The following is a 27,609-nucleotide window of genomic DNA, read 5'->3' as shown; positions in this document are numbered from 1 at the left end:
TAGATTCCTGTTAATAGACAACAAACTCTTGCTGTGAGTGCCCTGTAGGCACCATCTGGCTCAACAAACAAAATTTGAAGTAGTCAGATGGAAAATTGTTGGCCGAAAACCGACTCCAGCCAATGAGCTGCAGTCACAGTTTGTGTATTCTACAGCTGCTGGTGGTAGCTTGTCAGAATATAAAGGCCAGATTCCTTAATCCAAATCGTTTAGCGCAGATAGGGGGAATCGAGCGGTTTTTGTCTGGTTCAATATACGTGCATAGGCAGCTTAAGAATCCGGGCGCTAGAACTTCAATCCTCCTGACTTTCTAAAGACTGAAGATAAATAAGTGCACTTGCTTAGGCCTGTCATGTAAAGAGGAACAAAATGAAATCCCTGCAACAGAGCTGTTAACCACTAAGAGAAAACAATTACCAACTCTTTGAAGCCTGAAATGTCTTGACAGGCCAACAGAAAAGAACTCCATGGTAAGTTATGGCACACGGGCGGTTTAGTGACCCTAATGAAAGGAGTAAATGGCTTGAGATGCACTTGAGTGAGTCCATGTCATGACCCCGTGTAGGACACATCTTGACAATACCTCAGCCATACCCAGACAAACCATTTCCAGCGTTAAAAAAACCTGCAGCATTTCCTCTTAATGACCTGATGATCACAGGCATGAAAGGTATTTAGGAAAGGATTAGGCCAAAAAGGAAAACTTTATGAAACCGTCATGAGACACAAATAGCTGACAGTAAATGAAACACTTAAGACTGGCCTTTTGGACATGGCCAGCCGCTCCTATTGTAAAAGGAGCCTGTTAACATCTTCAAACAAGAATGTACGCTGCATTTCTAAAATCTTAAGTTACGTCAGTGATGGATGTGGTGTAGAGTTTGTTAAAGGAGAATTAAAGAGAAACAGATTCCATGATGAGTTTTTTTATATATTGTATCAGAATTAATTATAAAGAGAAGTAACCACCTGCTTGCTTGTTCTGATATTTAAAGAATATGTGAATTTGAAATAAAAAGCTTCCCAAAAGTCTCAGCTACAAAAACTAATACTGTATGCCTTAGATGTTAGGTACATCTCCGCATATACTCAGTGGCCCCCCTAAAGCCAATTACTGCTTGTTCTTCACCTGTGCTAAACTGTGTACATGCAGCCCAAGCCATGTTCCATTATGAATCTGCCATAATAATTCATGATAATTCCAAATTTCAGTGCATGCCCTGGTGGTCTGCAGTTATTCCAACAACAGGCCATCACACCAGCCGCTGTACTCGGAAGACCTTTATTGTATTCGACAGCATAAAGGGATTAAGGGGGATAAAAGAGCCAACACATTTCACGCTGCTAGAACAGGAAAGCCAGCTATTGAACCATCTACAGACCAATCAACAACAGTCATGCAACTAATTAATCACCACTAGAGATGTATTGATACCGGTTTTACGGTATCGAGTACGAGTACTGATACTTTGCTTTCGGTACTCGCCGATACCGGTGCTTCGGCTGGCATGGAGCCGGCTTCCCGGGCAATCAGGAAGCCAGGTGGCAGGTAACGACCTGCAGCCCGGCTTCCTGATTGCCCAGGAAGGAAGCTCCATGTTGTTTGGCCGGCTTGATTGTGATTGGGCAGGAAAATAGCTTCCCAGCCAATCAGCATCGAGCCAGCTTACTGTCCAATCAGTAAGCCGGCCGGCGAGAGATGACCCGCCTCCCTGATTGGCCAGGAAGCAGACTCGATGCTGATTGGCTGGAAAGCCGGCTTCCCAGTCAATCAGGAAGCCGGAAGGCGGGCCATTGCTCGCCACCCAGCGTCCTGATCGCACGGGAAGCTGACTCCATGTTCCCCTTTAGCACTGCTGCCGGTCAGAGGAAATCTTCCTCAGACTTCAAGTTCTAGTATCGGGAAGGTATAGGAGCATTTGGACAAGTACGAGTACTCGCCCAAATACTTGGTATCAGCACCGATACAAGTATCGGTGCATCCATAATCACCACCATCCAACAAGCCTATTATAGTGTATGGACACCCTTACGTTGAACTCAACATTCACAGATACAACAAACACACACAAAAAAAAGCACACATAGCCAGCCCTGTGTCTATGGGTAGAAGCTACGTAAATGTCATAGCATGTCACCACATATAAGAAAAGACTCACCCATCATTGGAACATGTGAGAAACTCATCTTTAATTTTTGGATGCCAGCATCCCCCATTAAGCATTGCACAATGTCCCTGAAATAAAGCAATAATAGTATTAATAACAACGCTGGCATAGCCGGCAGCAAAACACAACAAACATTAGAAATTAGCTTTTATTTCTGCCTATTCTAAACTGAATGAGAATCCACCAATCTAAAAATTAAAGCTCAACTCTAGGGAGATATACAAGGCACAAACTACTATAGCTCTGGTATCAATAATAAATCATTAAAGGCAATTTTTAAATAAAAGCAGTGTAAATATATAAATTTGACTTGCTATAAGCCACTTGCAGTCTCCTGTAGTCTTAACAGCAGAGCTCAGATAGGGGGGAGGGAAAAGCAGCACTGTATGATGGTAATTTCAAGTGTAACAACATATTTATAGAGTTTTTGAAGTTTGATCATATTGAGTTTATGTTCGAATTCTGTGTTTTGCAGTTTGAAAAAAAAAGAGACAGATCCAAATGAACAAATTTCAAATATGTATGAAAAGAGGACTGATAAGATGACGGCCTATTCCAGTAAGGCTGGTGGAATGCAGAGTTGCTCTGGCCTTATGTGATTAGTAAATTAATCAGAGAAACACATTTCGGCAAAGCCAACACGTTGCACTTTGTCCCTCCATCCATAATCTCTGACAAGGATCAGCTTGTAAATGGGGCCTGGCAGGATTCCCTTTCCTTACTTACTATTTCCATTCCACTCTTGCTCACTTTTTTTCTTTTCCCTCTAGGATTTACTGATAGAAGCTCCAAAGCCAGGGCAGACAAAACAAGTCTAATGTTTTTCCACTGGCCTTGAAATCCTTCAGCTCGTGCTAACACTAACAAAACTTCCTCTTCTCGTTAAACGACCGCAACCGTGACCACTTCTCCAATTCACCCACAACCTGACATCCAGGTAGCTCTCAGCACACCCTCATAACGAGGACGTCACCCTCTCTTTCATCGCAACCGCCCATGTACACAGGCCATTTGTTTCCATGAGAATCAATCATCTCCCACCACACATCAGATCTTCCCAGAGACATGAAAGTCTCAGCCAGAGGGAGCAGTCTTAAATGCACAGACGAGAGCTTTGGGAAAGATTATAGTAAATATAGACATGAGGATGTATTATGGGGAAATTATGAAGCAGAGAATGATTCTTCTTTGCTTCCAGACACCTGTCAACAGAAGGATGTCTATATATGTCTCTAAAGGATGTGATTGGGCCCCCGAGAATGAGGATACAAATGACAGCTCATGGTATAAAAAGAGAACTAAGCCAAAACGATTTTATTGCTTAAGTTCACAGAAGAGCATTTACTAATGCACTCCTGTGACCCAAACTCAGCATATAGCCAGCTACTGCCCACTATATGCTGATAGTACAGAACTGCATTGTAGCCGAGAAGGATCTCAACAATATAGTTGGGATTCACCCCGCTACCTGATTGACAGCTGGGTTTGCCTCTCTAGAGTCAGAGCCAGCTGTGCCCACCCCTCACGTCTGCCCCTCCAATGAGTGCTGGAGGAACAGAAAGAGAGAAGGTGGGAATCATTGCAGGGAGCAGTGACTGACAGACTGAGGACTATGACATGAGCGATCGGCTGTTCATGATTACTCAGCTCTCGCTCTATAAAGCCAGCATGTGACAGATGGAGTGCCCCATGCTTGCTCTAAGTACTAAGAAGAGTATATTTTACTCTTTCAATACTTCTCCTTTAACAGACGCTGACTCCACTGATCTGGAATAACAGTGAATAGAACAGATTTCTAACAATCTTAAAGCTGAACTCCAAACAAATACAAAATACACAAATGAATGCTCCTCTGCATTCCCATTACATTTATTTTTTAATGCAACTAGTGTATTAGCATATCAGCCCCTTGCAATTCCCTGTATAGTAGAGCTCAGGCTGGGAAAGAGAGAAGCCCATGTGCTAACAAGAAGCAGACTGATAGGGGGGAAAAGCAAAATGATGGAGCTCTTTAGTCGTCTGCTTCTCCATTCCCTGCCCAGTCACAAGCTGGGTAAGATACAAGAGCTGTAAATGCTATTTAACTGCAGCACAGAACATTTAGGTTCCCTACCCTGCCAGACAGAGCTGTGCTGTGTGGCAGACTTGTGCAAATCTCAGGACCCGATGGACAGAAATACAAAGCTTTTGGCAGATAAAACAGATCACATTTATGTATTTCATCTATGTATTTAGCCGTTTGTCTGGAGTTCATCTTATAAACAGCAGATTAGGCCTCCTTAGAGATCTTTTCAGCAGGAAGAGGCATTATTATTATTATTATACAGTATTTATATAGCGCCAACAATTTGCACAGCGCTTTACAATATAAGGAAGACATTACAATCACATTACCATTCAAGACAAGATGGTAAGGAGGCCCGTGCCCCTGAGGGCTTGCAATCTAAAAGGAATTGGGAAGTAATACATGAGGAGGTAGCTGTGTGGGGATGAATTGTTTGAGAATGTGATGGTTGAGCGGTTAGGTTGAGGCGGGATAGGCTTCCTTGAAGAGATGAGTCTTAAGAAATCGCCTAAAGGCAGTCAGAGTGGGAGATAGACAGACAGGTTAGGGTGAAGAGTTCCATAGGATGGGCGAGACTCTAGTAAAGTGCTGGAGGCGAGCATGGGAGGAGTTGACGAGGGGGCTGGAAAGCAGAAGGTCTTTTGAAGAGCGGAGGGGACGGTTAGGGTGATACTTTGAGGCAAGGTTTGAGATGTAGCCGGGGGCAGAGTTGTGGATGGGTTTGTAAGTGGTTGTTAATATTTTGAACTTTATCCTTTGGGCTATTGGAATCCAGTGCAGGGATTGTCAGAGGTGGGATGCAGACACTAAGCAGTTGGTTAGGTGAATGAGTCTAGCAGCAGCATGCATGATAGACTGAAGGGGGGATATCCAACACTGATCTGACCATCCATGTGCCAAATCTGATGGATAGAGTTGATCTGGAAAAGTACAAAATGGCCACTGGAGCAATCATAAAGGATCCAGGTATACATATTGATGCCGATCTCACTCAGTCTCATCTTCCATCCCAGACATTAGATATCCAAGCAGGTATCGCTTTACCAGAGGCGGATGGAGCCAAGTCAATGAAATCAGAGAAAGACTAACGCAACCTTTTTCCGATGATAATCTGCTTATGTTACATTACGTTTAGTACAGAGATTATTTTGCATTCCTCTTACCTTTGTGTTTGCCATGTCCACAATATACTGGTCTCCCTTAACACACTCCATGACAGGGAAGCCATCTCTGTCCAGCACTTTTGCCTGACAGTTTCCAGCCACAACAAGAATAGCATCTCCGGTAATGCTGTACTGCAGAGACTTGATCTGATGACTGAAGAAAGAAAGGACACTTATTATGTTTTACCTTATAAAATGTACAGACAATGGAATGTAGAATTAATGTAGATGTATAGAGAATGATATTCAGTCTCCTAACTCTGTGTAACAAACAATTGCCATTTTGTAAAAGAAAAATACTGATTTTTTTAACCTTTTTTTCCATCATTTGTTGCCTTGCAGTGCAACACATCTCCTGCAGTCTCTTTGCAGCCACTTCCTGTACTCCAACAATTGCTGCATTTCTCAGAGTACGCTTCCTGATGGCAACAACAGTGGACTGTGTCAGCGTAATTTATTTTGAAATGCCCACTTCTAGTCTCCATTGGAAGCCCACAAGATAAGGTGACAGGAGCAGAACACTGACACCCCATACAGGAAATGGCTAAACAAGGACTTTTCATGGCAGGACCAGCAGCTGCAGATTTAAAATACTGAAAACTACATTTCCCACGTTCATAACATAAAGCGTATACAAGATTGAAGTGAATGAGACTACATATTAAAGTGTATCTCTGGGCAAAATGTAAAAAAAAAAATAAAACCTTCAGTACAATACGGGCACATCACCCCATGTTTCAGCTCTTAAAAAAAAAAATACAGTACAAAAAATATATGTGTTGATTCTGTCAGAAATCCAGCAAGCTCCTAATTTTCTGTAGTGAGCTGACAACACTGCTTCTGCTGCATTGAGGTAACAAGCAGTGGTGTCAGCTCTACCCGAATGGTTTTCTGCTGGACTATGCAACACCCGATATTCCTTATCTACATAACATAAAGGGAAGGGATTCTGCAGTTCAGCAGGGCAAGATCCAACACACCTGACAATACTGCTGAGCTAGGTTCACACCTAGGCAACACCTCACCGCGCGGCAATCGTGCACGATTCCACGCGGATTGCCACGCGGTAAGGAGTCGCAAGGTGTGAACCGATCGCGCTGTGGGTGCCATTATTTTCTAATGGCACCCCATTCGCGCCAGGCTGATCACACGGATTCCGCTCGTGGTTCCGAAAACGCTAAAACAGCCACGCATCGTGTATCGCAAAAAAAAAAAGGTACTTGTACCTTATTTCTGCAAAAGCCCCGTGGAGGTCACCCCATTGAAATCAATGGGGCCACGCGGCAATCGCTGCCTGCATTGTACAGGACCGCGCGATCCTTGGGGCGGTGTAGTGCAGGTGTGAACCTAGCCTTAAGATTTCAGTGCAGCAGAGACAGCTTTGCTCACTAATTACAGGAAGGATCAACAGGTTTTATTTTGTAGTTGCAAGGTTTTTAAAAAGATAAAGCATGGGTAAGTGTGACTGCATTGGAGAGAAGTACTGCATGTGGGTTTTTTTAATACACTTTAGGCTGGGTTCACACCTGGGCGTACAGAATATGCGCGTTTGCCGCACGTTTTTACAGCAATTTGCAGTAAAAGAGACACGCGTCAAACGCGCGTTTCCGAGGGCTATCGGGCTGTATCCTAATGGATACACGCGGCAAATACGCCCCAAAGAAGCTCCTGTACTTCTTCGGGGGTAGGGCGTTTTACAGCGCGTTCCTACGCGCTGTAAAACGCCCAGGTGGGAACCATGCCCATAGGCAATTATTGGTTTTCACATGTTGAGCGTTTTACAGCGCGTAGAAACGCACTGTAAAACGCCCAGGTGTGAACCATGCCTAAATGTTCTTATACTGTAGATAAGAGATGGATATCATATCAGATTAGTGCTTTTCCAGCATCAATTTGTCCCATACGCTAGGAATTCCAAAAGTACAGACCAGTGAAATTTGAAACAAGTGGATTAGGCTAAAAGGAGACTGCAAATGTGGAAAACTGGTAAATACGCAGAAAAAAGGAATGCAAGCAAATAAAAAAACACCGTAGAAAATGTGTAAAAAGAAAAGTTTACAACTATAGCTATATACAAAGATTTGAAAAGAACTTGATCAACTAATAATAGGGCTGATTTTATTTTGAAGCACTACTTGGCCAATGCATAGAGCTGGGAAGTAAGAAGGGGCAAATCCAAAAGTAAAAGAAGGATTTTTTTTTTTTATTCATCATAAAATAATTTTCTCTGCATTTATTGGAGGACCCCACTCTGGTTTAGATCACTAACACTAGGTATAGTGTCACCTGCAGGTGCAGGAAGCTAAGTTTAGCTAAAAAACAAAAGACAGCTCAGGAGCAGCTCTTGCTGGTGGCCAAAACTCCCCACACTGTGAAACATACCCCGCTATTAACACAGCAGTACATGGAAAAACATATTTAAACCAAGGGCAGCAACAAAACCAGAGGGGAGGTGTCCTGCAACGAAAGCAGAGGAAAGGATTTTATGGTGAGTAAAAATAATCTTTTTTTTCCCTTTCATTGTTTGGAGGTCACAGCTCAGCTTTAGACCATTACTTCTGTGCCAAAGCAGATAAAACGGAAAACCAGACTAAAAGTCTAGAGGAAAACAACACATGCCAGTCAGACTGCCGCCTGCAAAACTTTATGCCCCAAACTGCCATCAGCTGACACACCCACCTAGTAAAACGTGGTGTACATATGAACTGACTACTAAGTGTCCACAATACAAACCTAAAAAAATGAATCCTTGACGGGGGAAAGCCCACTCTTGTAGAATGCGCCATAACTGGAAAAGGAGCATCTTGGTGCTTTATCACCTATGGTTGGACAATAGCATGCCGACTCCAGCGTGAGATAGTAGCAGTCAAAGTTTACCTTAAGTGGGCTGTCTACAACCATAAACAGGGTACTTGATCTGCAAAACCCTTAGGTGACATTCAAATACACACCAATTGCCCTGAATACATCCAAAGAATGTAAAACAATAACCTTAGCATGGATTGGCTTGGAACAAAGTGAAAGGGAACACCAATGCAGAGCCAATTCTTGGTTAATTCTTGGTAAGAGCTGTGGCAAAAACTTTACCGGTGGATAGGCATATATCAGGGTGTATCAATCCCACAGAGTCACCAATGTACCCAACACATTTGTCCAAGGGTAATTTGCTCTCGCTTTTATTCTAGCAAACTTTTGATTGAGGCGCAATGCCAGAAGATTGACATCTGGTGTTCCCCATCACAGGTAGAGATGTTGGAAGACCTCCAGGTTAAGGGCTCACTCTCCCTGATCCAGAACTTTTCAAGCTAAGATAATCTGCTTTCCAGTTTTTAACCCCTGGTAAGTGTACTGCAGACAGGGCCAGCATGTGACCTTCCCCCAACTCAGGATGTATGACACCTCCACTGTTGCTGTGGAGGCTACCGAGGCTCTTGGTTCCACTTTGATGGCTTATGCTGCGGCAATGCCTGACTGCTCCTGCACAGGGTGTCCCTCCGAGAGCTGCATCCAATGAAGCACGGCCCACCTGATCTCTTTAAGTTCCAACGCATTGATGAGGAGCAGCAGAGCCACCAAACTATAGAGGACTGTATCCAACTAATTACCTTGATCACCATGTCCAGAGACAGAGGCTTGTTCCAATCTGATAGGATCTTGTGCTGCAACATTTTGGTTTGGCGTTGCACATAAAGAATCACTTTGAAGGTTGCTACCATAAGATCCAAAATGTGCATGCAGTTGTGAATAGACAACCACATGCAAGCATGCAGTGGGCAAGCATGAAGTTGTAGTTTCTGTATTTTTTTGGACAGCAGAAACACCTTGGGCTGGTACCCCAGACGAAGGGACAGAACCAGCAAGGGCTTTTTGAGATTTAAAATCCATCTAAACTCCTCCAGAGTTCGAATGGTGATGAATAGGTTGGACTCGAATTCTGAGTTAGATTCCACGTGCAATAAAAGGTTGCCTAGGTACTCCATGATTGGTGCCCCCTTGATCTTCAGTGAGACGGTCACCAATCTTTTGCTGAACACTTGAGGGTGTATGAATATGCTAAAGGGACAAAGCCTTCAACTTGTGCTCCTCACCATCACAAAGAGCAAGAACTACTGGTGCCCCTGAAACATTGTTCACTACCAATAAATGTAAAAAGTGGCGGCTCCGGCAGAGATAATGCACAGTGCCCAGAGCTGCCACAATGCACTGGCGTGCCCGCTAAAAAGCAGCATTTTATCAGACGGGCTAGTGTGAACGAGCCCTAAGACTTTGTACACCTTTTGTTTTAATGCACCCGAGTTGTATTTAATTGTCTCTATATATGTTTTGTAACTATCTATGCACCTGTGGCCAGACAAAATCGATCCTCATTGCTAAACGAAAACAATAGACTCTCTGCAGTAATAACTGGAGACCAGAGACCGTGTGATCGAGGTTGCCTAGACAAAGAGCCACAGAGCAGCAGTATTTCATTCATGGCAGTAGAGAGATATGTTTTTTTAAACATAAAATAGCAATGTGATTTGGTAATGCTCACATGGGTCCCATTGACTCATGTAATGTGTGAATTTTAATGACAAGTCCACTTTAACACCTCAAAGCTAACAAGACGTGTGTAACCTTGGGCGAAGAAGGGGCAGGTATCAGTTACGAGGCTAGGAATGTCTAAGCAACAAGTCAATGACTTAAGCAACAGGAGTGAAATGTTATAATTTCATCAATAAACAATCACAACACATTGTAAACTGCCATTGGACAGAGTAACACAAGCCAGTGAATGGCATGCGAAACTTTCAAAGCAGTAAAGCAAACAAAATGTTCTTGAAAATGAATGCTTTAAATAGCATGGCACAGAGTGTGGAGCCGGCCTGGAGGATTCCTGTAAGCGAGGACGCTGGCAGTGCTGTCCGTTGATACAAGTGTTTAATGCTATTTTATTACACGCTGTGAATGTTATGCTGCTATTATTCTATCCATTACGGCATGTTCGTCCTCGTGTATGCTGGAACAGGTTGAGTTATGAAATTTCCCACCTTATTTCTTGTTTCAGAACAGTCCAGAAAAGCTTTGAAAACAACTCCAGGATCAAGGAGCCACAAATAACTGGTCCCAAAATAATTCCTGGCATGGGTAGACATAGGTAATTTGCTCTTTACATATCGATCTATCCAAACCCCTCATGAAATTCTTGATAATTAAAAGATAAGTGTATGCCACATCCTAAAAGGACCAAGATTATAATGTAAACACCTTAAAGCAAACTGTTTTTTCTTCCTGTGAATGGCAATGCAACAGGTCCACTTAATTGCCTGCTTTCTATATTTCCCTTACGATCGCTCCCCCTCCACCCAATTCACCTGTCGGAGTGACATGACAAAGCCCAAATATAAGCTCCAAATCATTAAAGTGACACTAAACTCAGGAGTTAAACCTTAAAAATTAATTCAAGTACCTTAAAAGGAGACTTATGGGGTGAGTGAAAAACACTCAATTGATCGGGAAGTCAGTGAACACATACCGTCGATGACGGACTTCCCGATCATCTCCCTGTACAGAATGGTGACTGTCAGTCATCACCCCCAGCAGGGATTCACCCCCTTTCCCTTTTTGTTTCTCTAGCACTGACTGGAGGAACACATTGTGGAGGGGGCGGGCACAGCTGGCTCTGCTTCTGGAGAGGCCGAGCCAGCTGTCAATCTGTCAGTGGGGTGGATCGCGACAGTATTGTCGGGATCTATCCCAGCTGTGGCGCGCCTCTGCGCTCTCCGCATTCAGTGGGCAATAGCGCGCTATATACTGTGTCCTCCTGTGACCCTGAAGAGAACCATGGTTAAAAGGGTTAAGCCATAGATCTCCTTTAACTATTAAAGTGGACTTTTACCCCCTGTGACTCAAAATCACATTAGCATGCAGCTCTGAATCCTGATATAAAATCATGTTTCATTCATTAGTTAAACAAACATATTTTTATTTTACTTAAAAAATATTTTTTTTCCACTTCCCAGTCCTCTTCGGCACAAATTATGTAATTGTGCCCAATCATTGCATCCTGGGAAGGTTACATCAGCAGAGTATTGCTGGGAAATCTCATCTGTGATCTCAGGGAAAGGCATTTTCCTTCCCTGAGATGATGTAAATGGTCACATGTCCTAGTCACATGTGCCAATAATCCAGAAAGTAAAAGGAGAACTAGTAATCTGCCCTTAGTTAACATGGCCACTGTCAGAAGACCGGGGAAGAAAAGAGAAATAAGGAACGCAAAGAATAAAAAGCAGACAATTATCTAGAAGTATCTGTTTGTAGATTGTCATTACTAAACATTTCTAAACCCGGATTCACATCTACTGTAGGCGACAGCAGTTTTGTGCATAAAAACAAAAATTTTTTGCTGCACGTTTTTACGCATCTTTGCGTGTTTTTATGAGCAGATTGTGACACATTGATGTAAATAGGCAAAACACGCACAAAAACAACTGCATCGCCGTTTCCAAGAGTTGCAAAACCAAGCTGTAATCTGTCAAAAAGAAGCTCATGTACTTTTTCCAGCGACAGGGCTTTTGCTTATTGCAACATAACGCTCAGATGTGAACAGGGCCCATAAGAATGAATGTGATTTTTTTTTTGTGAAGCATATTGTCACATTTATTGAGCTGAAACAATACACTTAGGCCCGGTTCACACCTGGGCGTTTTGTAGCGCATTCCTAGGCTCTGCAAAACACTCAAACACCGAAATCCCATTATTTTCTATGGGTATGGTTCACACCTGGGCGTATTACAGGCCGTATGAACGCGCTACAAAACACCCTACTCCCAAAGAAGTACAGTAGCTTCTTTGGGGCGTTTTTGTCACGCGTATCCATTGGGATACAGCCAGGTAGCCCTCGCAAACGTGCGATGGTCATGCGTTTTTTTTACCGTGAACCCAGCCTTAGTGTGAACCAGACCTGAAAGTGCCTTTGTTGTTATTTTAAAGATATGGTTATAGTTCCCATTTAACAAAAATGTATCGTATTTGTGTATCACTCACCTTTAGATCGTCAAATCATCTCTGAATTGGTGCTGACACTGTCCTTCCTTCTGGAGGGTGGCTACTTTTGTTCTCCATGGTCCCTGTGTGTGTTGTAAAGTAGTCACCGCTCCAAGCTTGCACCCATGATGGACTGCAATCTCAGCACAAATTAGTAAACTAAACATAACATTTGAGCTTGGAGAGGTGGCTACTTTACAACACACACAGGGACCATCGGGAACAAAAGTAGCCCCCCCTCCAGAAGAAAGGACAGTGTCAGCACCAATTCAGAGATGATTTGAGGATCTACAGCTGAGGGATACACAAATAAGATACATTTTTGTTAATAGGTAAGGTACTTACGTGAATGCATTTTTTATATTTAACACCCTAGTTTAGTGCTACTTTAAAGTTAATCTATCACTGTGCCTCAACATGCCAGCACTTGAGCCAGGCAATTTGCCACTTAGGCATCCAGCACTGCATTGTGGGAGTAAGGAGAGAGTCGCTGGGTACTTCACTTCACCGCAGCAGACAAATGGAATGGAAAGAATGGGGGTGTGGGTGAAAAGCAGTTGTTAATTTGCAACATGGAGGGGGAAGGGTGTGGGCAATTAACTTACCTGCAGGTTTGCCCATCAATAGCTTATTCTCACCACATGCATTTGAAAACTCAAATGATAACATACGAGGCCCAGTTTATTAAGTAGCGCTATGACCTTATTGCGGCAGCATTGTGATTTACAAATCTACATTATGAATTGCAATGAATGAAAGCCCAGACCTGTCAAAATCATGTGACCAGCCTCTCCTCCAATCAAGGTTCTTTCTGTAGTGTTATGCAGAGGAATTAACTCTTCGGGGACACTGCAGGGTAAACACTGTAGTGTTCAACAGAGAGAGAAGATAGTGATATTCTGAGTGTTATCATGGTTTCTCAAATAAACTGTGGTGTTTAAGGGCCCCACTCAGTGGACACAAAGGACACAGGCAAAGCAACACATGGAAAATACATAATGAAGGTCTCTTTACCAATGCAACCTGTCGGTGGGAACAGGCCCTCTTGGAAACAATGCAGTTTCTGATGTCCAAGCACTTGTGTTGAACAATGCAGCCTAACACATGGCAGCATGGTTTTAGACAACCAGCCCTTTTACAATGCTATATTATATCACTGGCTGTGTAAGTAGCCGTGGTAGGGGGACGCATGGATAACTCAAATCTTCTTCCTCCATTAATCACTTATTCCAAACAGGGAGGTTCCCAGCATGAGACTAATTGATAGAAGTCTGTGAACAGTAAAATGTTGCTCCATACCATCTAGTATTACACATACCCTACCACCCGCAGCCTGAGAAACCGTCTCTAAATCACTGTACTGTGTACAATGCAATGGTCCTGAAATATGCTAATTCAAGATAATTAGATTGTTTATTTCTCAGAATCACCTAGAACCTTTTATAATTGCAATGGAAGGGTGTTCTCAGAACAGAAACAACACCTCATTCACATATTCAAAGAAAAACTAATTTTGTTTTGTTTACTGAATAATTTCTACAGAAATATATTTTTTATAATTTAAGTTTAGTAAATATATCTTTCTTTTTCTTTTGATATATGTGTCTTTCCTTAGAATGTTTGTAGACAGGAGTTCCCAGATTTTCACCCCCCTGCCCCTCTCATCTGTCATTTCCAGACTTCTGAAGAGAGCCGGAGATCAAATGATAGGCACACACCCAAATCTAAAAAGGATAAAGCCATGTACAACTCAAAAACAGAACTAGCTTGACAGGTAGTGGCAGAATTCAATTACAGCCTATGGGGATGCACATACGCAAAGTTGAAGGGTTTCCAGAGATTGCATTCACGTGCTGTGCTGACTTCCGGGATGGCGTACAGCGGTTTTCAAGCCAGAAAGTGAGTATTTTTATATCTTGAAAGTAAGTTTTTATTGTTTTGTGCTTTTGATACAAACAACAAATAAAAAAATAAAAAAAAACACACAACAGAGTCTGCTTTTCATCTGTTTCCTTCAGCAGTGTAGGCATAGAATACAAGTAACCATACAAACTTGCAAGTGTAAGGATACAAAGGTTCAAAAACATTATACCTGAAACTTTATGGTTAGAAGACTGTATAGAGAGAGAGAATAATACAAGGCTGGGAAAAAGAGTATTTTTTTTTTATTCTAAAAAGGCAAAGGAGGAAGGGTAGTTGGTTTTTGTACACGGATTTACCTTACATAATTTTCTTGAACAACCTTTAGGCCTCATTCACACCTAGCGGATTTCCGCGCATTTTTGCCGCGCGATAACGCGAGAAGTCGCCGGCCAATGATTTTCAATGGAGCTGTTCTATTGAACAGCTCCGTGACGCTCGTCGCGTGTGCGGGACCCTTTTTCCCGCGGATGTCGCACGGTTTTTCTTTTTTTGCATGCAGCCCGACGGTGAAGGTCGCTGGAACGTCGCCCCGAACAGTCGCGCTATCCCAGCCGCGCGGATCCGCTTGTAAGGTATGTCGCTTAGTGTGAATGGGGCCTTAAAGGCTATCACTGCAAACAATTCCTTAATCGACACGCTGTTTGTGTTGATGGAAGAATCGCATCGATTTTTTTCATTCAGCCAACGGGTTGAACGAAAAAAAAAAAAGATTGATAGTCTTTGTATGGCCAGACTTCTCCAGCTGTTTCAGGTTTGAAGGGTGCCTTCAACTTTAGCTCTTTTTATAAATGTAGGCAACACATTTGAGAAGAAAAAACTAATATATGGTGAGCACTGAAGTAAGCCTGGAGCAAAATTTTCTTCAGTAAAACGACACAAATATTATCAGCCATTACATATCCATCTCTAAAAGACTGTAGCTTTATGTTAAAATCTGAATATAGGTACACCTTGTGTATACACTTACCATTCACAAGGCTGATGTGAGCGAAAAGCTTGTAGAGATGAATCCATCCCAGCAAAATCCCAAAACCTTACATCATAGTCATAACCTCCGGTTACCAGACGTGCGCCAGAAGGGTCCAACCCCATAGCAGATAGCTGCAATGACAAAACGAACCTTCAATTTATCCTTGGTGCAAAAATGAGAGTGAAAAAAAAAGCGTGGATGTCAACCTGCATCTCAGTCTCAGTTGTGAGACAGTGGTTATGTGATTAGAAGCTTGAGAAAGCATTGTTTGGCCATTAGATCCTTTCCCAACATCTGGCCACATTTGGTATGAAGTGTACATAAAGGTAAAATGCTTTTTGGTAGTTGTAGATTGAAGTGGAGTAGGAAGGTCAGACAATCTGCAATGTTTTTTTATTGCTGTCTGTGTCCCTCCTGGGCCGATTCAACCTTCTATTAGTCCTGGATATCATTGCCACCAGGACATAAAGTGAGGGGAAAGCCAACATTTTAGAGTTGTCACGAGAGCAATAGGTGAGGGGAAATCATCCAATGGGGATAAAATGTTCTGATGGCAACTGTCATTTGAATGCCCTTAATTTTAAGGAAATTTTCTCTCACTTCCTGTTACCTCTACAAGACAAGAGGTAAAGGGAAATCTCTTCAGCAAGACAGCAAAAAGTAACATGATGGGGTTTAAACTTTTCCCTACTTTATCCAAAACATAAAAAGAGTTCTGGCTATAGATATCTTATGTTATAAGCATACATGCATTTTCACAATTATCTTGTATATTTTTATGTATTTTACATGTATTTTGATGTTTTTCAGTGTACATTTGTTTTTGCATTTTGATGCAGATGTGTTTGACTATGGTAAACCTCATGTGTAATAAAACGCATCATCAAATGCATTGATACAAAAAGAATGTTAAATTCCATCGTTTTAATGCATGCATTTTTAAAATACAGATGTGTAAGTTGGCCCCTATAACTTGTTGTCGTTTCAAAATAGAAAAATGTCCACAGTGACTGAAAACATTAGGACTGTTTCAAGGATCACATTTTTAATTATATTTTGAGTTTTAACAGCACATATCACACAATATTACCATGATAATAAAACAACTCTTTGCACAAATTGTACTGAGGACCCTAATTACGTGACCTACCTTACTCTTATAGCTGCAAGCATCCTCTACATGCACAGTTCAACAGCACTCCCTTCCTTATGAAACCATGGTAATGGTAATCACCAATCTGATAAGCAACTAAAGAAAAAAGTGGCAAATAAAAAGTCTGCTTCATTAGTCATCTTTCCTCCCCCAGACTTCTTATTGGACAATGAAGAAGCAGTAGCACATGAAGGATATCCTCTGTGTGCCCTCCTCACCATGTAATCACGTAAACAGTTGGAAAAGTTGTTATTTAAAATATAACTATGGTCTCTTATTAAAAAATGTGCAATAGCATTTACAGTATGTATAATTAATCTGCACTGCAGGACCAGCTAACACAGCTTCCTGTGTTGGTGTGGCAACAATACTGCACTGCTCCTAAATTTAAAGCAGAGTTGCCACTCTCATATAGGCTTAGCCTTCTTGCGCCACAGTGGGATGTAAAAATGTTGCCGTAGACATGGCTATCGGCATTGCCATTGCTGATTCAAAACCCTGTAGCTTGCCAATCAGCAACAAGCCACATCTAGTCCTGACCGCTGCTTTCTGGATTGACAACAATGCCTCTGTTGCTTAAACCCACCGACTGAGTCATGTGAAAGACATATGAAATTGGATTTAGCTCAGTCATTGAAGGTAAAGGAAGGTTTTTGTTTACTTTATGAGGATTGATCACCACATAAAAATTACATCTGCCACTTGTATAGACTATTATACTGTTTAGTTTACAGTTTAGACTGTTATATGCTTAGTTGTTTTTTGTTTTAGGCAAACCATGTATTTTAGGAATTAAACCACGTATACCAATTTAGGAGCCAGGCCGTATGCGCTTCCATTAACAACAATGAAAAAAAAGTTAAGATGTCTGTTGTCATTATTAGGGTGGCCTGGCTCCTGTGATTTAACCAACCCCAGCCTACCTTAAAGTTACATTAAAGGATAAATCCCCCCCCAACTTAAATGATGCCTCTTGATCCGATCATCTTCTTCTTTCCAGTAGTTTTCGGGAGTCACTCCAGTGCTGGTGCCGGTCTCCGATCCAGCACTGACTTCTCTCTCAGCTGGAACTTCCTGTCCCACGGTGTCTGTGCGGGTGCACGCTGCTGCATTGGCTTACCTTGTGTCTCTCTTCGTCTCCTGGCCTAAGATCTGAACTGCGCATGCGCCCGCCCCAAGATCCTTTGCGGGCGCCCAAGAATCTTCAGATGATCAGACGGGAGCGCGCGGCGGAGACACGAGTAAGTTTTAACCGTTTTGAAAAGTTCAGAAATTTTTTTTGCATAGATCTACTGCTAGCTATCAATAGATATATGCAAAAATATGCAAGGCTTTAATAACCCTTTAAATAAAAAGAACAAAAAAAAAAATCCAACCAAGATATTGGTAGGTTTAACTCGCCAGAGCCAGTGCTCAGTCATTCTACTAAGAAAAAGGGTAAACACCTTGTGAAAAGATCTTATCTAGTCATCAGTTAGACTAAATGCAGTTCCTCCTCTACAGTGGAGATGATAAATCCAAACATTCTAAGTGCACAATTTAGCACAGATATTAACAAAAGGCTTGGGTGGGCTTCTCACATGTGAACCTTAGCTTGTAAACTCCGTGATCTGAACAAGAGCACAATCTAAAGAATCATATGATGTAACATCTATTTTAGTATATTATCTCTTTCAATCACAGACACAGTGTTACTATAACGCTTTACTGTCAAACATCTGCATCAAATGCACTGTATCATATGTTATAACTGAAATATGCAAGAAGTCAAAGAGACTCACACTAACCTTCAAAAATTAGGACAAGGCTCCAAAAAAGACAGGAAGATATCTGCCTGTCCCAAACTATTAATTCCAGTGTGGTACCACTTTAATATTATATTAATTTATGTGGTATTTTAGGTCGTTCGCATTTCTCCTTTTAGGAGTGAAGCATTAGTAAAACGCATGTAACATTATCGGTAACTAAACTGACATGATTTGAGGTAACAGCTACATTACAAATGGTATAAGTCCACTTACTTACAGTAAAGTCCCAGAAACATTCATTCACTCTCAGGGCTTGTTCACAACAAATGCAGACCAGATCTGAATGAGTTTCTGCACATGCAGTGCAGCATGTTTCAACGCGTTTCTGTCTTTGGCCGTTTAAAAAAAATTAAACCTAAAATGGGCTTTCAGTGCGTTGCAGGGCATTTGCATGCGTTATGGTGCGTTCTAGAGCAGAAAAAATAGGGCATGCTGCAGTTTTTCCACATGCTCTGGAACCGAACGCTGTGGTGTGAACAAGAGCCCTAAATACCATTGGAATACATTGGATGCAGTTTTGATCCGTTCTGTAACTTCTCTGCTCTGCATCTGCTCCGCACTTGGTGTGAACAAGCCCTCAGGTGCGATTCTTTCCTTTGGATGGACAGAATAATAGGAGCCAGTCACTTTAGTATACTTTCAAATATTGCATGCGCAATATGAGAAGTAGGGTAAGATCTCACATAGTTACATAGTTAGTGAGGTTGAAAAAAGACACAAGTCCATCGAGTACAACCTATAGAGAAGAAAAAAAAAAAAAGAAACGCCTAAACAGAACACTATGCCCACAATTACCCCCTGTTGCTCCAGGGGAAGGCAAAAAGCCCCACCCCACCCCCAAGCACGGTTCAACTTACTCCAACAGGGGGGGAAAATCCTTCCTGACCCAATAAGGCCATCGGATATTTCCTGGATCAACAATCTCTGATGCCTCATATATAACTATAAGAACTCAATATCCAGTAATATTCTGTGAATTTCGGAATACATCCAGATTTTTTTTTAAAGCAGTTAACTGAGCGAGCTGGAACTAGCTCCTGGGGGAGTCTATTCCACATTTTCACAGCTTTAACGGTGGAGAATCCTTTCCGTATGCAAAGGTTAAACCTCTTTTCCTCCAGACGCAAAGAGTGCCCACTTGTCCTTTGCGGTGACCTTAAAGTGAATAATTTGGCACCCAGCTCACTATGGACCATTTATGTATTTATACATGGTGATCATGTCCCCCCCCTAATCGCCTCTTCTCCAGAGAAAACAAATTCAGGTCAGTTAATCTTTCCTCATAGGTGAGCTCCACCATGCCTCTTATGAGTTTAGTCGCTCTTCGCTGCACTTTCTCCAGTTTTGGAACTGTACCCCGCAACCGCCACCCCCACACGTTTTTATTTTAATTTTTTTAAATATTTAATTTTTATTCCTTATAAACTTTTTAATTTTTTTTAATTCATTTACTTTCATCAAAATATATATTGCTGAATACTGCACAAGTTGTTTTGTGTAATAAATTAAAATGTTTCAGAAATGAAATCATTTTTGGGTCACGCCTTAATGACCAAGGAAACATGTGGGTCCCGAGGTTACACAGGTTGAGAACCACTGCCCTAGAGTGTATGACGCATGCATGTTTTTTAGTCCCAAATAACCATTATGCCACGTGGAGCAGAGGTGCAAGATGTTATATCATGACTCTTCAGTACCCGTTTACATTAGCAGCCAAGAGCTCTACTGTAAGGTTCTTACTGGAGGAAATGGAGCTCACATCTCCCAACCAACAACCTGCATAACTGTTTCAGTACTTTAGTAATGCAGGGCACTAAGGGGGGCCTATGGAAGAGCCAATGAGGGATAACCTGTAAGAGGAAATCATGCAGAGACAAACTAGGAGGCTGTCCTTGTATAGCTCCTTCCAAAATGTTGGTAGCCTGACAGTACTGCTGCTCTTCTGACAATGCATTCCAAGTCAATGACCAACATATTAGGTCAGAACCCCTGATCTGCATGCTTGTTACAGATCACTCTATAAGCACAGGTTTCTATTAAGCCATGGTTCAAAATATCCACCAGAGCCCTACATCCTCTGCTGCACTACTGTCCCCGAGCATGCTGTAATATACACAAAACTGATGGAAATCCTCTGTTTAAGGATACCTACAAGTGATTAACATGGACCTTTACAGCATATCTGATCACTTAGGTCAACCATGGGCACCAGCTGTCCTGTCACTAAGGAGCTGAGAAGTCTCCTTGGTTGTATCAACACATGGAAGCTTGCCTTCCCTGACATCTAACTACCATGTGCTTTTGTAAGTAATCCCTCAATACACAGAGGAACAGCGAGACTTTCCTCCTGTGGTTCATGAACAGAGCCCTCTGTGTGTCACCTCCTTTTATCTGTCACCGAGAGCAGGCACATTAATCACAGGGCCCTGTTCAGGTTCACTCTACTGGACACTTTCAAAAGGTCTCTTGTAAGGGTCAAAGTTTTCAAGCACAAGATTTAAGAGGTAATTTTGAGATTCTCATCTGCAGAACTTGCATGACCCGTGTCTTGCTCCAACAAAAGCTGTCTAAAATCCCAAGTCTCCATTTGTTGGAATCAGCTGGTAGACATGAAGTGTAATATAAGAACTGAGCCAAGTCCATAAGATAGTAGGAAATCTTTTACTGATCAACTTTTCTACAGATTAACATTACATTTAATTGTATTTCTGTTTCATAAGATCCTACGTATGGCCAATCCTCTTCCTCAAGATGCATCACACATGGCAAGATTCTGCCACGTGCATTCATTCTACATTACATTTAATTGTATTTCCATTTCATAAGATCCTATGTATGGCCAATCCTCTTCCCCAATATGTATCACACATGGCAAGATTCTGCCGTAAACAGGAAGTAAGGAGCACATTGGATTTCTAGCAGATCAATAGGTATTTTTCTGTACTTTAAGCATTTTTTGAAATGATACAATATGTGCATGTATTGCAGAGATGTACTGAATTTGTTTTAGTAATATTTTCCAGTAACACACAGACTGATAAAACTAATAAGATATAGTGCTTCACTATTACAACGCAATACCGAAAAAACATTGAAAAGACTATATATTCCACTTTAAAATTACATGGCTTTGAGAATGGCCTTTTTTATTATGAGTGTATACATTAAGTGCTTCAGTAGACTGAATAAAATGTCAGACAACTTCATGCGTTTTTTGTAACTGAGAAATTGTGTAAAAATATCCTAAAATGTTTAGGCTACCAGTCTCTTGGGATTTGTCAAACAATTGTAAGCCAAACACAAAAGATGCCCTCTGTGCCGAATCCGTCTATCTGAACCTGTCTAGGCAGCGATCCTGCATGTAATAGAAAAATATATGATACTTAAAGTGGACCTGTCTACATGACCCAACCGGTCACGTAGATAGATAAGCCAGCACTCCAAAATGTTCACAAAAAGCAGAGGTTTACCTTCCTGCCGGGTATGTCTACCTGAGCCAGTCTGGTCAGCAATGTCGCAAAAAATATATGATCTGTAAGGTGAACCGCTCCTGCAGATTTATGCTGTATTTAATAGATTAGCCAAGAATTAAGAAGGCAAGGTGTATTAAAGTCACAAAACACTAAGCTATGAGCTGTAAAAAGCAGGACCTGCAATTTTAATGGTTCCATGTTAAATTGGAGGCGCAGTGGCATCGGTGAAAGTGAATGAAGGCTCTGCTGACTTTGGCGCACATACAATACAGAGCTACCGTCAGTCAAATGAACCAAAAGGTCAAGTAGATAGATAAGCCAGCACTCCACACTAAATGCAAAATCCAGAGTATATGGTGTCACCAAAAATTACATTTTTAGACAACATCAAACCCCTTTAACCACTTTCTGACCGCGGTGTTTACACCCCCTCCTGACCAGGTCATTTTTCAGTATTTAGCACTGCAGTACTTTGACTGACATTTATTCCGTCATGCAACGCTGTACTGAAATTAATTTTATACCATTTTTTGGGACAGATATAGCTTTCTTTTGCTGGTATTTAATCACCACTGGGGTTTTTATTTTTTACTATATTAAGGAAAAAATACTGAAAAGTTTGAGAAAGAAAAAGTTATTTTTTTACATTGTTAGGAAACAAGAGGACAGAGAAAGATGGGTTTTTTTGAGGCTCCAGAAAGAACAAGTCCAAAAAACTTCAGGTCTCAAAAATATATAAAAAGTATAAATGTATTTAAACAAGTAATTTATAAAAAGCATTGGATATGCATGAATGGTATAAAAACACACGTACACCTCAGAGGAACAAAACCTCCTATCACCCCCTAAATAGCATAGGATGAGGTTTAGCTAGATGGTCACGGACCTGAACATATAAGATACAACATCATGGCAACAAAAAAGTATAATAATGGTTAAATTGATTAACCTCGGATGCAAGGAACAGTGCCTATAGGGGTGATAACTGGTTTGCAATGCTAGAGAAGCATAGCTTGTGGACTCAACGGGCGCTTCATCAAGAGGGGAGGGAGGTAGTCCCTTCGGTATGAGGTCAACAAATGCTCGGCATGGACGTTGACCAGGCCAAGGGCATGTGTACCCCGAGTGGAGGAGATGGAAAATACACACCAGAATGGGCCTAAAAAACCTAAGGAATGAGTTTTTAAGTTAATCAGTGGTGGACCAAGATCCAGTGATGTGGAAGAGTCCAGGGCAGCTGGTGGGAACGTCCTCCACCTAAGGATGCCGATGTTAGTGTGAACATTTATAATGACCCAGTAAACTTAAAGCTTGTGCTGGCTTTTTGCTGAAACTATCAGATGATTGCTCCATAAACACAAATTAAAGTGACATTTAACTCTTTAAATCCTAAAAATTAATTCAGGTAACTATTAACAAAAATTAATCTTGTTTATCAATCGGCCGTAGATCCTCAAATCATCTCTGAATTGGTGCTGACACTGCCCTTCCTTCTGGAGCGTGGCTACATTTGTTCCCTGTGTGTGTTGTAAAGTACTCACCACTCCAAGCTCACTCCCGTGATGGACTACAATCTCATGTTTAGATTACTAATTGGTACTGAGATTGTAGTCCACCATATGAGTGAGCTTGGAGTGGTGACTACTTTACAACACACACAGGGACCATGGGGAACAAAAGTAGCCAGCATTTTTAAGATTAAAAAAAAAACATTTAGAATCAATTGATTTTTTTTTAATTACATCTTCGATACAATTGTACTTACAGTTTTTGTGCCGTGCTGGAGCGTGATTTCATGTGAATCCGGAATGCTTTTAACAGGATTCTGCAAGATAAAACATAAAATATAATCTAAAATGTTAAATAAAAACAAGACATATCTTTTGGTACTCTACAAACATTTTAAGTGAACCATAATCAGTTTTAAAACTGAAGGAGGTAGATGCCCTGCCTAAGAACAGTCACCATTATCTTTATTATTCAGAAAAGCTTCTTCTGTGTCCCATCTCTGATTTGGTACTGGAGTCTAATTTTCCCTGACTTCAATGCTAAGATCGGCCTAATGCCAATCTCTGTCCAGCGAGTGCATTTACTAGACATTTAAATGGCTTCACCATAAATTTAAAAGGAAGGCAGGTCCAAGAAACAAAACCAAATTAGAGAGGGGCATAGAAGAAGCTTTTCTGGATAATGCAGAGGACAGCAGGTATCTCGTGATGTCTGCTCTTGGTCAGTCCTCAAAACTTAAAGTGGAGCACCGGTTCAGTTCTTGGCTCTTTTTCACATCTGTGCAAAACTGAAGGTAAGCCTGAAGTTCATCTGTAGCCTGTTATTCCAAGCTATTGTCTCACTATGAAGTTCATTGCAGTTGTGGAACAAGCCAGAGGGACTCTTCTTGTCCTTTAACCTGTCACCTTCTCTGTCCTACTGCTTAGCTCTGAATGGAGCAGCCATAAATATCCTACACTAGTTGGACAGCAGTCCAGGCACATACTTGTCATAAGATGACCTGTGGTCAACTTCTACACAGGAAACATTTGGAGGAGGAAAAGAACATTTACATGTAATGAGGACAAGCACCAACTTCCACTAGAGTGTAACTGCCAAGGTGACAGCACAATAGCCAGAACACCCTGCTGCTTTCCCCAAATGCCATTCAGCTTCATGCATACAAGTATATACAGCATAAGTAATGCAACCACATAAACACAGTGAATTTTCAAGTGGAAAGTAAAATCAGTCCGAGCATTGGTGTAAAATCAGCCCCCAATACTTCGTGTTGATGGGAACAGCCCCCATGCATTGGTGTCGGTGAGATTAGTAAAATCAGCCCCCATACACTGGTGTGAGTGATAATAGTAAAATCAGCCCCCATACATTGGTGTGAGCGATAATAGTAAAATCAGCCCCCATACATTGGTGTGAGCGATATTAGTAAAATCAGCCCCCATACATTGGTGTGAGTGATAATAGTAAAATCAGCCCCCATACATTGGTGTGAGCGATAATAGTAAAATCAGCCCCCATACATTGGTGTGAGCGATAATAGTAAAATCAGCCCCCATACATTGGTGTCAGTGGGAATAGTAAAATCAGCCCCCATACATTGGTGTCAGTGGGAATAGTAAAATCAGCCCCCATACATTGGTGTCAGTGAGAATAGTAAAATCAGCCCCCATACATTGGTGTCAGTGGGAATAGTAAAATCAGCCCCCATACATTGGTGTCAGTGAGAATAGTAAAATCAGCCCCCATACATTGGTGTCAGTGAGAATAGTAAAATCAGCCCCCATACATTGGTGCCAGTGAGAATAGTAAAATCAGCCCCCATACATTGGTGTCAGCGGCACTTGTGTAATATCCCTCCAGTATTGAGAGAAAGTGATGCCAGAAAGCATTTGTAGAATTTTGTTCACGGACTGTGTATTCCCGGCTCTACCATGGCTCAGTACAAGAGGGTGCAATGGCAGACACGAGTGTACCAATCTTGTTTTCAGGGATGCGAAGGTGTGCATGGGAATGCTAGAAACTCTCCTAAGCATCTCAATGAGCCCTGCGTAGTGTGTATGGAATAGAAACGCCAAAACCGCCATTTCAAAACCAAGGACCTCCAGAATTAGGTACAGACAGGAACTTTGACAAAACAAAAAGCCAAGTTGAGAGTGTGATGGATAGCGGACTTTGCTGTGAGCATTGCGCTAACATTCCTCTCTGTGTTTCTTGTGGAATCCGAGATGCACGGAGCTGTAATTCAGACAGATTCATCAAAACACTAACAATCATAAGTCAGCCTCGTTATTGAAATTCCCCAGCTTGCTGTAACGTCTAACGCTTAGCACAATACGCTCAAGGGCTGGAAAATATTTTCAAAGGGATTTCCATAATTTAAAAATAGCATTTATACAAAGCACATTACTACTAGATCTGAGGTTAAAGAAACCCTGTCGCAAGAACATTCGTTTCAATGTTTCAACAAAACAAGATTATGAACATGTAAGAACGTATGTGTTACTACAGAAGAGACATAATGTGTAATAAAGTGCCTGCCTGCTCACAATGTTGTATTCATAGACAGCTTCAGATTTCATATTTTGCCTTTAGTTACACTCTAAAAGCAATGTAGAATAGTAATGTACAGGGTTTTTTTTTTTCCTTATGGTCAAGACTTCGAAAAATATTATTTTTTCCTATGGTAAATATTAGGGATGCACCGATACTAGTATCGGTACCGATGCCGAGTATTTGGGCGAGTACTCGCCCCAAATGCTCCGATGCCTAGCCCGATACTTCCAGTATGAGGAAGCCAGGCAGCAAGTCATTGGCCGATTTCCTGATGATTGGTCGGGAAGCTGGCCCATCAGGAAGCCGGGCGGCGTGTAATGACGCGGTGCTAATCGGGAAGCCGGGTAACGAGTCTTTACACACTGCCTGGCTTCATTGTGTAAGCCGGGGTGCTGCGCTTGGTTATGTGTGATCCACCTATTAATTAGTCTTTAAGTTGTGTGGAAATGTGAAAATATCACAAACTAAATACAGTGCCAGTGATCAAATCCTAATTGCGGCTGTATACTGAAAATACAAGTCGAAAAAAGGAAGGTAAATGTGTTCGTGAATAAATATTGAATATTATTAACAATGTAAATATCACAAGATATGCGTAGCATATGTAAATAAATATTGTCGTGTGGAAACAAGTTATATTGTGAATAATAAATAAATAAAATCTGGTTGAAAAATGTGTACGGGTGAATTATTCCATCTGGCAATCAAAAATTGGAAAATAAAAATATGAATAAAATGGAATAAAAACTATTTGTATGGCCAGTCAAAAGCTACAAGCCAAAGTGCATACAATTCTTATAAAACACATCTACTGATATAAAAGGTGAATAAAATAGTGTATATAGGAGGTGTATGATCGGGGATTATGAGCAGCAAGATACTATTTTCCTCCGAGCAGCATTGGAAGTCAAGTGTCTTTTACTTATAGTTCTATTGATGAGTCCGCAGAGGGAAAAATTCTTCAATAATAATCTCTCTGCCCTCTCCTGCCGTCAGGCTGCACTTCCTCTCATTGGCGGTGTTTGGACAGCCTACAGTATGGATGGAGAACCCTGTAGCTGAAGACGTTTCTGTGGTTGATGTCTCAATTGTTTCTGCTGTTGTATTCAGTGCTGTTCCGGGTTCACGGCCTGATGTCTCCAGCTTTTGACTTTAATTTCAGCTTTTTTCTTCTTGTTTTTACCTTTACCACATCTCCATTTTAATTCTGCAATTCTCCTTTGCATATGGATGACCACTTCAGGGAGAGCCTACAGATCTGTGTATGTACTACGACCTTTTCCAGTGATGATCCGCCTTGTGACTGTACCCAACCAATGGTGAAGAATGGCCTATATTAACCAGCGCAATGAGCCCTGCAGGTAGATGAAGGTGAATGAAATGTAGGTCGTGTCCCATGCAGGATGAAGGCAGATGAGAGGTGTAGCTGACACCGTTTCGGCTTGGCGAGAGAAAAAGGCTTCATTAATGGGACTTCGGGTATTCGGTATGAGCGAGTACCGTAAAAATAATATTGGTACTCGATACCGAAAAAAACGGTATCAGTGCATCCCTAGTAAATATGAAGTATTGCATATCAATATAATGTAGTCCTCTATCCAGCCAGCAGGTGGAGCTCTAGTTACTTTTTCACATCATTAGCAGGATTAGGTTTCAGTTATGCTGAAAGCAGACAACTGTTTTATCTAGGGATGCATCGATACTAGGGCTGCTCATTTTCATAAATCGATTAGTTGCCCGATTATTTTTTCAACAAATCGATTGGTTGCATAAAAAAAAAACCTCTCTCTCTCATCCC

The 27,609-nt window shown here is 41.5% G+C and overlaps 1 protein-coding gene across 1 annotated transcript in view; it reads right to left on the bottom strand.

Moving 5' to 3' along the window:
- Positions 1 to 2,155: 2,155 nt before the first annotated feature.
- The window catches only part of LOC108792536 (WD repeat-containing protein 70-like), a 64,911-nt gene continuing 39,457 nt past the window's right edge, over positions 2,156 to 27,609 (bottom strand). Inside the window, exons 7-10 of the mRNA XM_018563333.1 lie at positions 23,515 to 23,574; positions 15,313 to 15,446; positions 5,397 to 5,550; positions 2,156 to 2,236 (exon numbers count right to left, since the gene is read on the bottom strand). Of these exons, the coding sequence (XP_018418835.1) occupies positions 2,156 to 2,236; positions 5,397 to 5,550; positions 15,313 to 15,446; positions 23,515 to 23,574 (429 nt within the window). The remainder of the gene's footprint in view (positions 2,237 to 5,396; positions 5,551 to 15,312; positions 15,447 to 23,514; positions 23,575 to 27,609) is intronic.

Source organism: Nanorana parkeri, unplaced genomic scaffold, assembly GCF_000935625.1.
Source record: "Nanorana parkeri isolate BGI_ZX_2015 unplaced genomic scaffold, ASM93562v1 scaffold654, whole genome shotgun sequence".
Classification (NCBI taxonomy): Eukaryota; Metazoa; Chordata; class Amphibia; order Anura; family Dicroglossidae; genus Nanorana; species Nanorana parkeri.
The sequence above is the reverse complement of the archived record's forward strand: the minus strand, read 5'-3'. Positions and strand labels throughout refer to the sequence as shown.